This window comes from Drosophila serrata, unplaced genomic scaffold, assembly GCF_035046125.1.
Source record: "Drosophila serrata isolate PLE 108 unplaced genomic scaffold, ASM3504612v1 contig_249, whole genome shotgun sequence".
Classification (NCBI taxonomy): domain Eukaryota; kingdom Metazoa; phylum Arthropoda; class Insecta; order Diptera; family Drosophilidae; genus Drosophila; species Drosophila serrata.
The window spans coordinates 2794528-2808280 of NW_028257147.1; the positions used below are offsets into that span (position 1 = coordinate 2794528).

The 13753-nt window shown below is 38.0% G+C and overlaps 3 protein-coding genes across 6 annotated transcripts; all 3 read left to right on the forward strand.

Moving 5' to 3' along the window:
• The first annotated feature begins 6764 nt into the window (after nucleotides 1–6764).
• LOC110187289 (uncharacterized) lies at nucleotides 6765–8905 on the forward strand. Its single transcript, XM_020956678.2, has 4 exons — nucleotides 6765–7650; nucleotides 7708–7931; nucleotides 7990–8099; nucleotides 8167–8905. Exons 2-4 carry the CDS (start codon nucleotides 7717–7719, stop codon nucleotides 8541–8543), a joined length of 702 nt encoding a protein of 233 aa, XP_020812337.2. The 5' UTR covers nucleotides 6765–7650; nucleotides 7708–7716; the 3' UTR covers nucleotides 8544–8905.
• Nucleotides 8800–11249, forward strand: LOC110187287 (trans-1,2-dihydrobenzene-1,2-diol dehydrogenase). 4 transcript variants are annotated; one of them, XM_020956677.2, is made up of 5 exons: nucleotides 8800–8956; nucleotides 9911–10142; nucleotides 10252–10543; nucleotides 10611–10857; nucleotides 10927–11249. In XM_020956677.2, exons 2-5 carry the CDS (start codon nucleotides 9935–9937, stop codon nucleotides 11185–11187), a joined length of 1008 nt encoding a protein of 335 aa, XP_020812336.2. In that variant the 5' UTR covers nucleotides 8800–8956; nucleotides 9911–9934; the 3' UTR covers nucleotides 11188–11249. The 4 variants fall into 4 exon arrangements, with proteins under 4 accessions (XP_020812336.2, XP_086688732.1, XP_086688733.1 ...); XM_086832606.1 differs by having other exon boundaries at nucleotides 8821–9099; XM_086832607.1 differs by having other exon boundaries at nucleotides 8830–9093.
• Nucleotides 11250–12367: 1118 nt separating this feature from the next.
• Nucleotides 12368–13726, forward strand: LOC110187308 (trans-1,2-dihydrobenzene-1,2-diol dehydrogenase). Its single transcript, XM_020956697.2, has 3 exons — nucleotides 12368–12839; nucleotides 12891–13267; nucleotides 13350–13726. The coding sequence occupies exons 1-3, from the start codon at nucleotides 12461–12463 to the stop codon at nucleotides 13599–13601; spliced, it is 1008 nt and encodes a 335-aa protein (XP_020812356.2). The 5' UTR covers nucleotides 12368–12460; the 3' UTR covers nucleotides 13602–13726.
• The last annotated feature ends 27 nt before the right edge of the window (nucleotides 13727–13753 follow it).

Here is a 13753-nt window from a genome sequence, read left to right on the forward strand (position 1 = left end):
CCCAGCTGCTTCTGGACACTTTTTTGCCCCACTCCCCAACTGACAACAGTTGACACCCCCTGGCCCTGGCAGCCTTTCCTCCCCCCCTCCCCACAGATCGGCCTGCAACTGCCCTTATTGCCCCACCCAAAGTCACAGCTGCACCTTCCCGTGTGTGTGTGTGGGAATGTTTGTTGTGTTTGTTGTTGGGGTCGAAGAGCTCTATGCGTGCCTCACATTGTGGCAACATAAACATACCACCAACAGAGGCATAGGGAGTAACAGGGCCATTGTACAATTGCAAGGTAAAAATATTTTTGGAAAATTCCAAAATTGAACTTTGCGTGGAGAGAGCGAAAAAAAATATATTGGTGCATACTATACAATGAAAATTAAATTGTTAACATGTAAAAAGAGTATTTAAGGATTTTATTAAAAATAACTAAAGACTTGGCTAAGATACAATTTAAATTCTAAAAGATTTCGGTAAAAACATACTGTCCCTACTGTCATTTCCTCATGTATTTTAAAGCTATCAGGATAAATACATATTTATTTTTTTGTTACACTACAAAAAGTCATATTTTAAGACTTCTCAAAATAATTTTTATAGCCATTATTTCAACCCTTAAGATGGTATTATAATGTGTGTGTTGTGTGTGTGTCCAGTGAATATTTATGGCAGTTGCATTCAAATGGGAAGCTTCCATTTCTGAAACGGACGTCTTGAAATGCCCGATGGCCATCGGCTGCAAGGATGCGAAGATGCAAGGATATGCTTCCGCTTGGCAACGACAGCGACGACAGCTACGACGACATCCCGGGAAATCTCAAGGAGTCATAAACACGAACCGAGCACCTGCAACTGCCACGATTCGCCACTTTGCCCCTGCTGTTGCCATACTAAGGGGCTTGACTTCGGCTTCGGGTTTCCGTTTCCGGTTCCGGTGCAATGTGTCGCCGCCATTATGCAAATGCCAGGCTCTCAAGTGGACAGACTGCTCATTGCAATCTGCATTTAAATGACCCCAGCGAGGTGCTAGCAACGCTCCGAGATTTTCCGGAATCATTTGCAAAAATATTAAAGAAAAATCCCTTCTAGACCCGAATATATCTCTTGGCCAGAAGAGGGGGATGTGGACCTTGGGGCATTATGCATACCCACGGCATGGAACGCCACCTTTAGCCGCAGTTATCATCGCCAATGAGTTGCTGGGTAATTGAAAATCTGTTTTGGGAAAAGGTAAAGGAGCAGCAGCAGCAGGCGTTGCAGAAATTGGTAATAAAAGCAGGCTAAAATTATTTTAGCGGATAGGTATTAAGGGGAGAAAAGTGAGATTATACATAACCTTTTATTGTTCTTAAAGACTTAAAGAGTTTTGGTAAGAAGACGTTTTTATACAGAGCATTTAGTCTTTGTATTTATAAAGTTCTTTAAATTTAAATTTCAGCCGAATCAAGCTATTTAAACCAACCCAAAAATGTGTTCCTTTGGCAATCTAATATTGCGAGTAAAATATCTGTATGTGGAAATCTAAGCCCCAGACTAATTTTATCTTTCACAGAGAGAGGGCCTGGTGTAGGAGTAGGTCCTGCCAGGTGGAGGTCCCCTATGGTTTTCATAACTTTGACAAAGGGAGGGAAACACACGCCAGGACACACTCTCCGCCAAGGGAGAAGGCTAATAAAGTTGCTCACACACACACGCTCTCCCTGATACTGGCTGAAAGATTGTGTGTGTAATGCGTTTTGTTACGCTCTCGTCGCCCCCCAAGAGAGTTGTTAACGTTTTTTCATAGCCCTGTTTACTCTTTTTCATCTTGGCGCCGAGACTCTAATGACACGCCTCCTGCCTCCCGCCTCCCGCCTACGATAAGCGACAATAAACATAAAAAATGAATGCTCAGAGGAGGCCGGGTTTTCCCCGGCTTTCCACAAATGCAACCATCGCGCCAGGCGAAGGCTTTTTTTTGTTAACAACCACACGAGATTTTGGTGCCGCCACCGAGCTTTATTGTTGCTGTCACGGATTTTGGCGGATTTTCAGCACATAAACATCTTTTTCATATTTTGTTTTAAAAATGCAAAAGAAAAGGCAGGCCGACGAGGGAAACGAGTTCTTCTTTTGGGGCCTCAAATTAGTTGGCAACGAGAATTTATTAATTGAATCATAATTTATAAAAGCCACACAGCGCAGTCACATATAAGTGTTAATAAAAACGTTCAACTGGCATGCATATAATTTATTTATTTAAAGGTATTTCCAGGAGAGTGAAGTAAATGTGTGAAAGGAGCAACATTAATCACCTAACAAAATCAAAGAAATGAAATCCCTATTAAAAATATAAGCAACATGTAATGTTGTCGTTTGATTAAATTCTGTTATTCCATAAATTTTAATTTCATTTTAAATAGATTTCTCTGACATCTGCGACTAATTGCATTCATTGCCATAACTTCGACAGAAACACGCCTAGATGTTCTGCTGCCTGAAATCCATATATGTATAAGAAATGCCAAGATTATTAACAATTCGCCTGCCAACCCATTCCCATTTCGCCTGTCAATTTGTCGCATCAGCAAATAAAGAGGCAGATAGGACGAGCCAAGGAAACCCGAAGGAGCTGAGCAGACAGGACGAACGAGTGTCAATACAATTTCCCAGGCAATTCGATGCGGAAAACTCAGCGCCAGGGAAATGCAGATGACTTGTGTGTGTGTGTGTGTGTGTGTGTGTGTGGGTGTCAGCTTAAAATGCGATCAGCTCCTTCGACAGCTAAGCTCCACTTGCCAGGCAATTTTCTCCAAGGCGCTGACATTTCTGGTTACAAATATGTGAAAATTCTGGGAATTATTTCCCTGGCGAACTTTTGATGTTGTTTTTTTCTGTTTTCTGTAAGGACAGGCTGAGGCCAGAAATGTTTGTTAACTGCCAAATCAATCGACGCCAATCGATGTTTTTTGGGGCAAAAACGCATCGTTGGCCTATTAAAAACCAATTTAATTTACTGGGCATGAATGGAGTGAGGAGATTGTGGGGTTGAAAAGTACACGGAAAAGTTCGGTTTAATGGGAAAATATTTCTTAATTTAATTTTGTATTAAATTTTAAAATTATTGGCTTGAATTAAAAGCTGTTTTTGGATTAGTCACTGCTATCTCTAGTACCCATTTGGTAAAAGACTTCCATATCAAGCAAGTAGATTCAGCTACGAATTTTAGTCATCTACAAAACCTTCAATTAATCAATCTTCTGTTTAAAATATAGTGCCAAAATATGTAAAAAAAAAGAGACAAAAAAATAACATTTATGGGATATTACATTTTTATATACAAAAAGAATTTATTATGATATTTCATGAATACTATAATGAAGTTCATTATAGAAAATTGTAAAATATTTTAGATATATTTCTCTCTATTTAGTAACCTACAAAAATGCTTTATTTAAGTAAATAAATAATAAATATAAATATAAGAGAAAACAAAAAAGGAAACTACCTTAGGGCAGCCAAGGTTTAAATACCCTTGAAGTTTGCAATTCAATTTTAGGATCGAATCGGAAATTTAATATAGCTAAGCTTTAAATATTCTCATTTGAATAACTAAGCCAAAAAAGCACTAATTTTAGTTCGAAAAGCTGTCCCATGCAAGTTTTTATGAAGCTAATTACAATTTAAACGATGTAACCCTATATAAAATTTTGAAAATATTAAAATTTTACCGGACATGGCTAGATCGATTCGGCTGTTGATTCTGATCAAGAATATATATGCTTTATAGGGTCGGAAATGACTCTTTCACATCGTTATAAGCATCTGAATGAAATTAGAATACTTTGCAATAAATAATAAATATCCTTGCCTAACAGCATTAAAAAAATAAATCTTAATACCAAATCATTAATAAACCCCCTCCCTATTTTTCTCTCTGTGCATGGAACACATTTTCAGCAACCACGAAATTTGATCAGAGATAAATTCCAATTATTAAAATCGAATTTGCACAGCAAGTCACCACACACACACATGCACACACACTCCTCCCCTTCACATGTTCATGCAACATGGCAGCATGCAATGGGCGTGGCATGAATGGAGGGGGGAGGCGGAATATGTTGCATTTTAGGAGAAAAGCCATTGAAACATTTTATCAAATTCTAATTATGCAAAATGGAGGGGAAAAAAGCAATTAAACCGAATGTCCCGAAATGTTCAGATCCAACTAACTATAAAATGTGCAAATTATCAGATCTCCTAAAGAATCCATTGTGGGGCACGGGTGTGTCTGTATGTGTGTATGTGGGCGTGGCAAACACACATTGTTCGGTGAAAGAAACTACATTTTCTTTCTCGTATGCATATACATTTTCCAATTAACTCCACCACTGACCAGCTGTAAGCTTAACAAATTTCCCGTGAAATAGTATTTTTTAGTTGCTGCTGCTCCAATAAATTGTCAAATCTACAAATCAACAATAACTATGTATATATATGTTGTGGAACGGCGACGGCTTAGTGGGTGTTATGGGTTGGATTACGTGTACAAAATGTAATTCCCCGTTAACGCTTCATAAAATTGCACTTTAAACAATCGAATTGACCCGAGACGGGAAAAAGCGAGAAATACAAAAACCGGAAGCGCACACAATTGCGATGGCATAAAGTATAAATTGTAAATAAATAAATGTTATTGCAAGGCGAATGGGATTCTCTTTGCTTTTGTTTCACATTTTCTGCATCATAGGCGCATATCCATTTGACAATTGACAGCATAACGAATGGCGAAAACGAGAGGAAATAAATAAAAACAATTGCGAAACATTGTGAATTATAAGCAAACAGTGCAATAAGCACGCATGACAACAAAAAGAAAATAGCCATCAACTATCAATATCAAGTGATGGCAAAAATCTACAAAATTTCAGATTCCCGGACAAAAAGTTAAATTTTTAAATGAATTTAATACATTTAATATATTTAGGAATTAGAATCTCTTAAGTGCTTATAACAAATCCTAAAACTTAATACTTATTATTATTATTCTTTATAGTTAAACTTCACTTTGTTTTTTCTTTAACTTCAAAATTAAAATAATTTAAGCTTTCAGTGTATCTTAAAAAATATATTTTCACATTCTTACTTACATGAAAATTAATAAATACATTTTTTATTAAAAGCTTTAGGTCCCTTTAAATATCTTCTCTTTTTTTATAACCCAAATTCCATTGCATATTCACAGGCGCCAATCGAAATTATTCGATGCTGCGCGTCGTTCGCCTGCTCCAAATACATATAATTTAATGTTCTTTAATATGCTCATATTAATGATAAAAGGAATAATAACAAAGTGTATAAAAACAAATATAAATAATGCATTAATACAATGACGGGCAGACAGCGCAAAAAATAAAGACGCGACCCATTAACTTAAATGCTCGCTCTCAGTCCATCTTCCCTCCAGTTTTCGCTCTGGTTATTTTTGAAGCTTTGTCATGAAATATGCATGCCTTATATTTACACGAAAAAAAAACATTAATTTTGCAATTTCACTGGCATTTCTTTGATATATACGCATAGATGTAGGGTTGCCTCTTTTTTTTGGGAGTTTAAACGGTGTAAAATTGAGAAATGATATGCCATAAATATGAAATGAAATTGGAGCCATATGTGAAATAACATTGGATATATTACAGATATTTTTTATTTAAGGCATATAGTCCTAGGATGTATAAATAATATTGTATGTTATTTCTTTTGTGTAGAGAGATATCACAGGAGCTTAAATTCACTTTTAAATGAGACCAAAAAAAATGCTAAAGAATATATTTAAGAATGAACTTTCATTATTTTTAAGAAAAATATTTAAATATATAATAAAAGTCAGTTAAATTTAAATTTTAAATATAGCATCTATAAATAAAACTAATAATAATTCCCATTCAGCAAATCCTTGGAAATTCCAAAAATATATTTCCCATTATTAATCAAATTCAAATATGATTTACGCAAATCTCTATGCCACTTCCGAATATCCCTGTCCTGATTTCCAAAAAATATTATTTATTATTCCCATTTTCGCTGGTCACATAAATCAAATGGAAAAGCTGCAACTGCAACTGCAACCAGTTTCTGTTTAGAGGAAACGCTTAAGAGCGGCACAGCGGATCGTTATTCAATTATTTGTGAACGCTAATTAGTCGCCGCACGATTATTATTTCTACTTTTGACATGAGCATTGAACACACACGCACACACGAAATAAAAATAAAATCAATTAGGGGAACCAGCAAACAAAATGGCAAATAATCTCACCATGGCTCCGATGATAAGGCCTGGCTATTATGATGGATATTTCATGTGACACACTGCTGGCCGAAACTGGTCGTCGTCGTTGACCCCATTGGGATGCTGTTTTGTTTCCGTTTCCGCTGTGTGGCCGCCATGACAGCTGCGACTCTGCCAAAGCCACCACACTCCACCTCACCCCGGGGATTTTAGCTTTGTGTCCCCGTTTTTATAATAATTTCTATATATCAATGTACACACAAAGAACAAAATTACATTTTGGCTTATTAATTTATGCACGAGAACGAATGAATTGATTTGTGGGTGAATGTGTGCGCATAAATATGCAGTTTTAAATTAGAAAATTAGCACAAAATGTTACGCAAGAAGATTGATTCGTAAACCGAACCGAACGCCAGCTGGAAACTGAAAAGTAAGCTGAGTATTTCCAAAACCATATGCCAATTATGCTGCCCCAATATTATGTTTGGATACACTTGAGTAGGTCTGGAGAACTGCGAAAGAAAATACTTGTATCTGAAGACCAGTAACGAAGAGTGTATGTGTGTGTATCTGTGTGAGGGAGCGATCAATCGGAACGATACCAAATGGTTATGATAAATGCCAAATTAAAACCATAAAAACAGGGTTACCTGGATATTTATTTATTAAACATAAAGTTAAGGGTTTTAAAATTAATTTTAATAATTAAATAAAACAAGAAAGAAAACGCTTCGGGAAGCCAACATTCATATACCCTCTTTAATATATCAAAGGCTTTTTCGAATATCATAACAAAGTAAAAAAATACATTAATTTTAATTCGGAAATCTTTGCAGTGTTAGTTTTCATTCAGGTAATTAATCTGCATACTTAATTTAAAATTAAAAAAACATTAAAATTTTTTCCCAACTCTTGACAATTTTAAAAATGTAACCCCTTATAAAATTTTGAAAAATATCGAAATATATTTTGCTTCCAGACTTGGCTAAAAAAACTCAGTTGTTTATCCGGATCAAGAATATATATGATTTAGAGTGTCGGAAAGACACCTTCATAGCGTTGCAACCTTAAGCCTATACATAAAATATTTATCTTTTAACTTGTTTCTTATTGTATACTTTTGATTATTATTGTGTTTATATTTTATAATAGTTTTTAAATAAAAGTAAGTAAAGCAATTATATATCTTCCCATAATCTTGGCCTCCACTGTACCGTTGGGTGCAAAACTTGGATAAGCCCAAAAGAGTATCCATTCTCGGGTTCGTGTCTATGTTTGGCACGATAATTTACATCGTTTATTATCGCTGACGTCTTATCCCTAACAGCAAGAATATATCGATAAAGTCTCATCACCAAGCAGCTGTTCCCAATGTTTGAAAGGTAAACAATATTTGCAATTCAAAAGCTTTTAAAAATAATCAACTAAACCTAATTTAGGTGAGCCCAATGGGACGCAAACCACCAGTTTCGTGGTCGCAACATTACGAACTGATGCTTTTCGATATGTGGGAGAAAAACTTGAGCGATTTGGAGCCCGGTTCCGGCAAAATGAATATTGAAATTTACAAAATGATGGCGCAAAAGCTGGACGATGCTGGTTTTATTGGAATCGAGTGGAAATCGGTATGCACCAAGCTGCACAACATAACCAGGAAGTATAGGTAAATTCCCGGATTCCCACAGCTGAAGCTATAGACCCTTAACACTTCTCCATTTCAGATTGGAGGCCAAAGAGCCGGTGTCGAATTGGATTTACTTTAACAGGCTCAACAAGATGCTCAAGAACTGGAGACCTGAAAACCCACGTAATCCAGCGTACCAGAGTAAAAGTAAAGTCAAAGTTTAGAATTTAAAGGAGCGTCAGACAAAACATTTCATACAAATGTTTAATTTCAGAAAAGAGTTTTGAGGAGTTTAAGGCAGAGTATGAAGAAACTGAATATTTGAGCGGATATCTAAAGGTCAATGGCGAACGTGAGAATGAATCTTGGCAGCAACAAATGGACCCGCTGTCACATTCTGGAGCCCTCAATGATGATCTGTCTCCTCCACCTACTCGTGAATCTGCTGGTAAGAACGAAATGACGGCCTTCGAGGCCAGAATGCTGGCAGCCTCACAGGAACGTAACAAGGAGCTGCAAAAGTTAAGGAAGGCTTTAACTGACATAGGCCAAAGGCGTCTGGGCGTCTTGGAGCGCATGGAACAAACGATGAACCGCATGGAAGAAGAAAATGCTAAATACCACCAACAAATGTTTGAAAAGAAATCATAACAAGAAGATTTCCCTCCTAAAAGTCACATTTATGTAGGTCTTAGAATATAGTTTACTATAATTTAACAGTTTACATACATGTAAATGTCCACAAAAGCAACTTTTGTGGAGGAGAAATCCTTTATTTTTATCTCTAATCAAAATAGCGCCAAATATTTTTGAAAAAAGCTAAGCCAAAATAGAGCTTTCAAAAATCATTCACACAGCAGCGTTGAGAATGCCATTTTTATTCCAAGCACCCAGCGAAAGCGTCAAGAGCCCTAAGCTTAATCAAAATAAGGAAATCGAATCGTTTTACGTTGTTGGGTGTACAAAGAATAGTTTATAAAGAAAGTTATAAATAGAACTGTCGCACGTAAAAACAACACAGTGGAAAGTTTTATCCAAACGTTTAGTTCTGCCACAAGTTGAACGTAAGGCATATAATTCCAGTTATACTTCATTAATAAAGCGTGGGAGTTAATTATAAAATCAAAAATGGCTGAAGTATAGGTCGTGTAAATATTACAAATTACAAATCAGAAACTAACCGGCTAATTACATTCTCAAGGTTATTGTACGTTTTAAATGCAAATCAAGCTACACATGTAAAATTAAATTGAAATGCACAAGTGCTTAAGTAATTTATAGTAGAAACACTTGTTACCACCTGAAAGGCAAAGCCAAACAATGAAACAAATTGTTATCGGGATAATGTAATCTAATATATCACTGCAATGGAAGAAAATATGGTGGAAGCTGTTTATATTTATAATGATACGAAAAACAAAGTCTGTGATATTACAAAATAAAATAGATTTAGTTAAATTTTAAAACTTTGCTAATCATTACCATAATCCTGCTAGTCATTACCATTATGAGTGAGTTATATACCGAAAAAAATGTATAAATATGGTAAAATAAGTAATACCACTTTTAATTAAATATTACCTATACGAAAGATTCCCATAATAAATAAAATTATGCATTATATTCATTTGCAATTATCTTTTATCTGTGTTCAGTAGTGCGAACGTGACAAGAATTTTTGATTTATTGAGGGAATTATTGTCAACGAGAGAGAGAGAGAAAGGAGAGGAGAGGGCTTGTTCGATCAACTGATAACTTTGGATTGCCATACAGGTGGCATCCAGAATAATTCAAGTAACGCTCAAACAAGGTCAAACTCAATAACATTGTGAAATAGTACCATTATTACTTTTGGTCGATTTCCTTTCAAACAATTGCTGGAGGAAGATAAACACTCGAACCAAAAGGGAGAGAGCTTCTCGCATACTCTCCTTCTCTTCGCTGATAAGGGGAATGCTCCGCTCTGGTTCCCACCCATATTTAATAAACAACCCACTTGGCTCCTCACTCATTCGCAGCCCGTCCCAGTAACCACCAGCAACATGTCGAAACTGATCCGTTGGGGAATTGCTTCAGCTGGCAAGATCAGCGAGGATTTTGTCATCGCTCTGAGCACCCTGCCCGCCACTGATCACAAGGTCCAGGCTGTTGCCGCCCGATCCCTGGATCGTGCCCAGGAATTTGCCACCAAGCACTCCATCCCCAAGGCTCTCGGAAGTTACGAGGAGCTGGCCAAGAGCGGTGATGTGGGTGAGTAAATGTTGGGATACTATTAACTACTTCTATACTACTAACTTAAATAAAGATTTTCAAACTTAGAATGGTACAAAAACTAATTAATCTTAACTCTATATCCTAGATGTTGTCTATATTGGCACCCTAAACCCCCAGCACTACGAGGTCGCCGTGCTGATGCTGAACAATGGCAAGCATGTGCTCTGCGAGAAGCCTCTGGCCATGAACAAGAAGCAAGTAGAGGGCATCCTGGCGGCGGCGAAGGCCAACAAGAGATTCTTCATGGAGGCGGTGTGGTCTCGCTTCTTCCCCTCATACCAGCGTGTCAAGGAGCTCATTGCTAGTGGACAGCTGGGACAGATCAAGGATGTGGAGGTGAACTTTGGCTTCCCCCTAGAGCATGTGGATCGTTTGCAGTGAGTAAAGGAGTATTACAAAATATTAAAACAAATATAACTCAATAAATTTTAATTCTTTACCCAGGAAACGCGAGCTCGGAGGTGGAGTGGTTTACGATCTCGGTATCTACACCATTCAGGCCTCGCAGTGGGCCTTCCAGGAGAAGCCCCAGAAGATCGAGTCCAAGGGATCCCTTAATGCCGAGGGCATCGACGATGATGTGAGTGCCACGTTGACCTACAGTGGCGGACGCACCGCTCGCATGCGCTTCTCCTCCAAGGAAAAGCTGTCCAACACTGCTGTGATCAAGGGCACCAAAGGACAGGTTACCGTAAGTCTAATCTAATCAATCATGATTTAACAGAATTTAATATATATATATTCTTAATTATCCCATTAGCTGATTGACTTCTGGTCGCCAAACAAACTGATCGACATCGATGGTCAGGAGAAGGAATGGCTGCCCCCCAAGGGCAAGTACCAGACCAACTATGCCAACTCCGAGGCCATGAGATACGAGGCTGAGGCTGTGCGTCAGTCCATCCTCGCTGGTGAAGTGGAGAATAAGAATGTATCTTATGCTGATAGCTTGCTCTTTGCCGAGATCGAGGATACCATCCGCAAGCAGATCGGTGTGCTGAATAAGTTCGATGAGGAATAAATGTAGATTTTATATAATTAAACATGTAACATAAAATATTAAAAAGTAATTTGAAAAAGTCATTACATTTTTATATATCTTAAGTGGATAATTGTTAAACGTTTGTCTCTCTATATTTTCTTCCTCATTTAAAACTTTACCCCTCTCTTAATCAAGTATTGACAAACAATCCGATAAGGAAAAGTATTGATTATAAAAGCCCCAGCAATGACATTCCCACTAGGTCGAATTCTATCCGGGGTGTAACTAAAGTAGATGATATAGCACATTTCTTTCCACTATACACACAATTGATCACGTTTTCAATGCATGTTAGGCGACTTTTAATTTAGGGGGCTGGTAGAAGAGGGCCAGCATAGACCTCTTATCTTCAGGGTCTGGTGGGGTTTCTGCTCCCTTATCTCCTGTTAAGATTACCACCTACTTAGTCTAGCTAGAAAATACAAAAGGTATTACCAGCTAAGGTCTAGTCATAGCTTTTGTTATAATCTATAATATATGGGTTTAAATTATTAATTTTTTGTTCACTTTTCAAAGTTCAAGCAACTTGTGATTCTTGAATTATTCCAAGATTTCTTCACATTGTTTAATTCTTTTGCGCAACTGTACCTTTAAAGTTTAGTACACTTAATATAATCTTTTGATTGTCAAGAAAAAAGGGGGCTCGTCTCAGTAGGAAAAGATAAGAACACTGTTACGACATTTTCCATTGTTCGATTGCGTAGAACAGAACACTTTAAAATTTAAAAGTCTCTAGAATGTTAAGATATGTAGAGTACTTTTTGGATTTGTTATGAAATTATATGAAGGAAAACGTATTAAGTCACAATAAAAAAACATTTTAAGATTTTTGTTAATATGAAGGTTAAATAAAATGTTTCTATGCTTATAAAACAAAACATTCATTTCCTTTTATATATTTTAAAAGGATTTTTGTATGGGTTGTTATCACTAACATTTGTTTAAATTGTAAATTTAAAACAAAGAATCTAGCAAACTATTTACTTCTCGATTAATAACTCTTACCTACTAAACAAATTCGTAACTCTGATGAATCGCCATTGTGCATTTGTGAATCTGTGCTCGGTACTCCTTATCAACTGAAATGCAATGGAATACGAAAAGTGCAATGAATGCAGATGCCAGGGACTGATAGGAGACCCCTCGGGACAGGCACTCAGTATCATTATCATGGCGTTAGTAGCTGCCCGGACACGAGCCCGAGAGAGACTCGATTCGAGAGCAGAACAGAGTCTATATATCAGGAATTATAATGCAAAGCCAGACGAATCTGAACTGGGGCATTGCGGCGGCGGGCAGAATAACGCAGGACTTTGTCACCGCCCTGGGTACTGTGGAGAAATCCCGTCATGTTGTGGTAGCTGTGGCGGATGTCGATGGCCAGCGGGCCCAAGAGTTCGCTCAGAGGAACCAGATTCCGCGTCACTACGATGGATTCGATGCCTTGGCCCTGGATCGAGAGGTGGATGTGGTATATGTGGGCACGCTGAATCCCTTTCATCATGCCGTCGTCCTTCTAATGCTATCCAGGGGGAAGCATGTTTTATGCGAAACTCCAATGTGCCTGGGACTGGACCAGGCCAAGGAGCTTTATGCGCTGGCAGAGCAGCGCGGAGTATTCCTCATGGAAGGTGGGTTTATCCTTTGTACGGATTAAAATACTAATTTACGTCCATCTCTAGGCATGTGGTCACGATTTTTTCCCAGCTACGATCGCTTGCGGGAGCATCTGAATAGTGACATCATTGGAGAGGTCACCCAGGTGAAGGTCCAGCATGGTTTTCGCCTGAGTCATATGGAACGGGTCTGCAATCGGTCTCTCGGTGGCTCCATTCTCCTGGACATTGGCATCTATGCTTTGCAGTTGGGTCAGTTTGTATTCGGGGTTTCACCCGTCAAAATCCTGCCCAGTGGCACGCACCTAAATAAAGAGCGAGTGGATGTTCAGGGTGAGTTCATGCTTGATTATGGAGATGGACGAAGACTTACGGCTTTGGTGACTGGATTGGAGAATCTGGAGAATGATGCCGTCATTACGGGCACCAAAGGCGAGATTAAGGTGAGCGCTTATCTCCGACACATGGGATCAGGAAGATTATCAGCGTTGCCGCTGACTAAGCCACACTTTATAAATCTTCCAGCTGTCGAACTACTGGTGCTGCACCCAGATGTCCCGGTCCAATGGCCCGCCAGAGTCTTGGCCTTTGCCTCGGGCCAAATTTGATTTCCATTATACGAATACCTGTGGCCTGCGCTACGAGGCGGAGGAAGTGCGTCGCTGCATTGAGAAGCGTCTGCTGGAAAGTCCGAAGTTCACGCATGCCGAAAGTCTAGAGTTGATTGCCATAACCGACGAGATGCGTCGGCAAATTGGAGTCACCTATGATATCTAAACTATGGGGGATTAATGTCATTTTTTATTATTGAGAAGTTTTCTTACCATAGAAAACCTGTAAATGCTTAGATTAAATTTATTAATTAATTTTGCTTTAAAATTCAATAAAAGAAAATCTTAAAATATTGCTTTGTTATATACATACATAGA

Excerpts from the sequence above, each read along its gene's own strand:
- LOC110187289 (XM_020956678.2), top strand. The coding sequence starts at position 7,717 with ATGGGACGCAAACCACCAGTTTCGTGGTCGCAACATTACGAACTGATG. Across the intron at positions 7,932-7,989 it reads AACATAACCAGGAAGTATAG|ATTGGAGGCCAAAGAGCCGG; the intron begins GTAAATTCCCGG and ends TCTCCATTTCAG. Across the intron at positions 8,100-8,166 it reads TCCAGCGTACCAGAGTAAAA|AAAAGAGTTTTGAGGAGTTT; the intron begins GTAAAGTCAAAG and ends GTTTAATTTCAG.
- LOC110187287 (XM_020956677.2), top strand. The coding sequence starts at position 9,935 with ATGTCGAAACTGATCCGTTGGGGAATTGCTTCAGCTGGCAAGATCAGC. Across the intron at positions 10,143-10,251 it reads GGCCAAGAGCGGTGATGTGG|ATGTTGTCTATATTGGCACC; the intron begins GTGAGTAAATGT and ends TCTATATCCTAG. Across the intron at positions 10,544-10,610 it reads GAGCATGTGGATCGTTTGCA|GAAACGCGAGCTCGGAGGTG; the intron begins GTGAGTAAAGGA and ends TTCTTTACCCAG.
- LOC110187308 (XM_020956697.2), top strand. The coding sequence starts at position 12,461 with ATGCAAAGCCAGACGAATCTGAACTGGGGCATTGCGGCGGCGGGCAGA. Across the intron at positions 12,840-12,890 it reads CGGAGTATTCCTCATGGAAG|GCATGTGGTCACGATTTTTT; the intron begins GTGGGTTTATCC and ends GTCCATCTCTAG. Across the intron at positions 13,268-13,349 it reads GCACCAAAGGCGAGATTAAG|CTGTCGAACTACTGGTGCTG; the intron begins GTGAGCGCTTAT and ends TAAATCTTCCAG.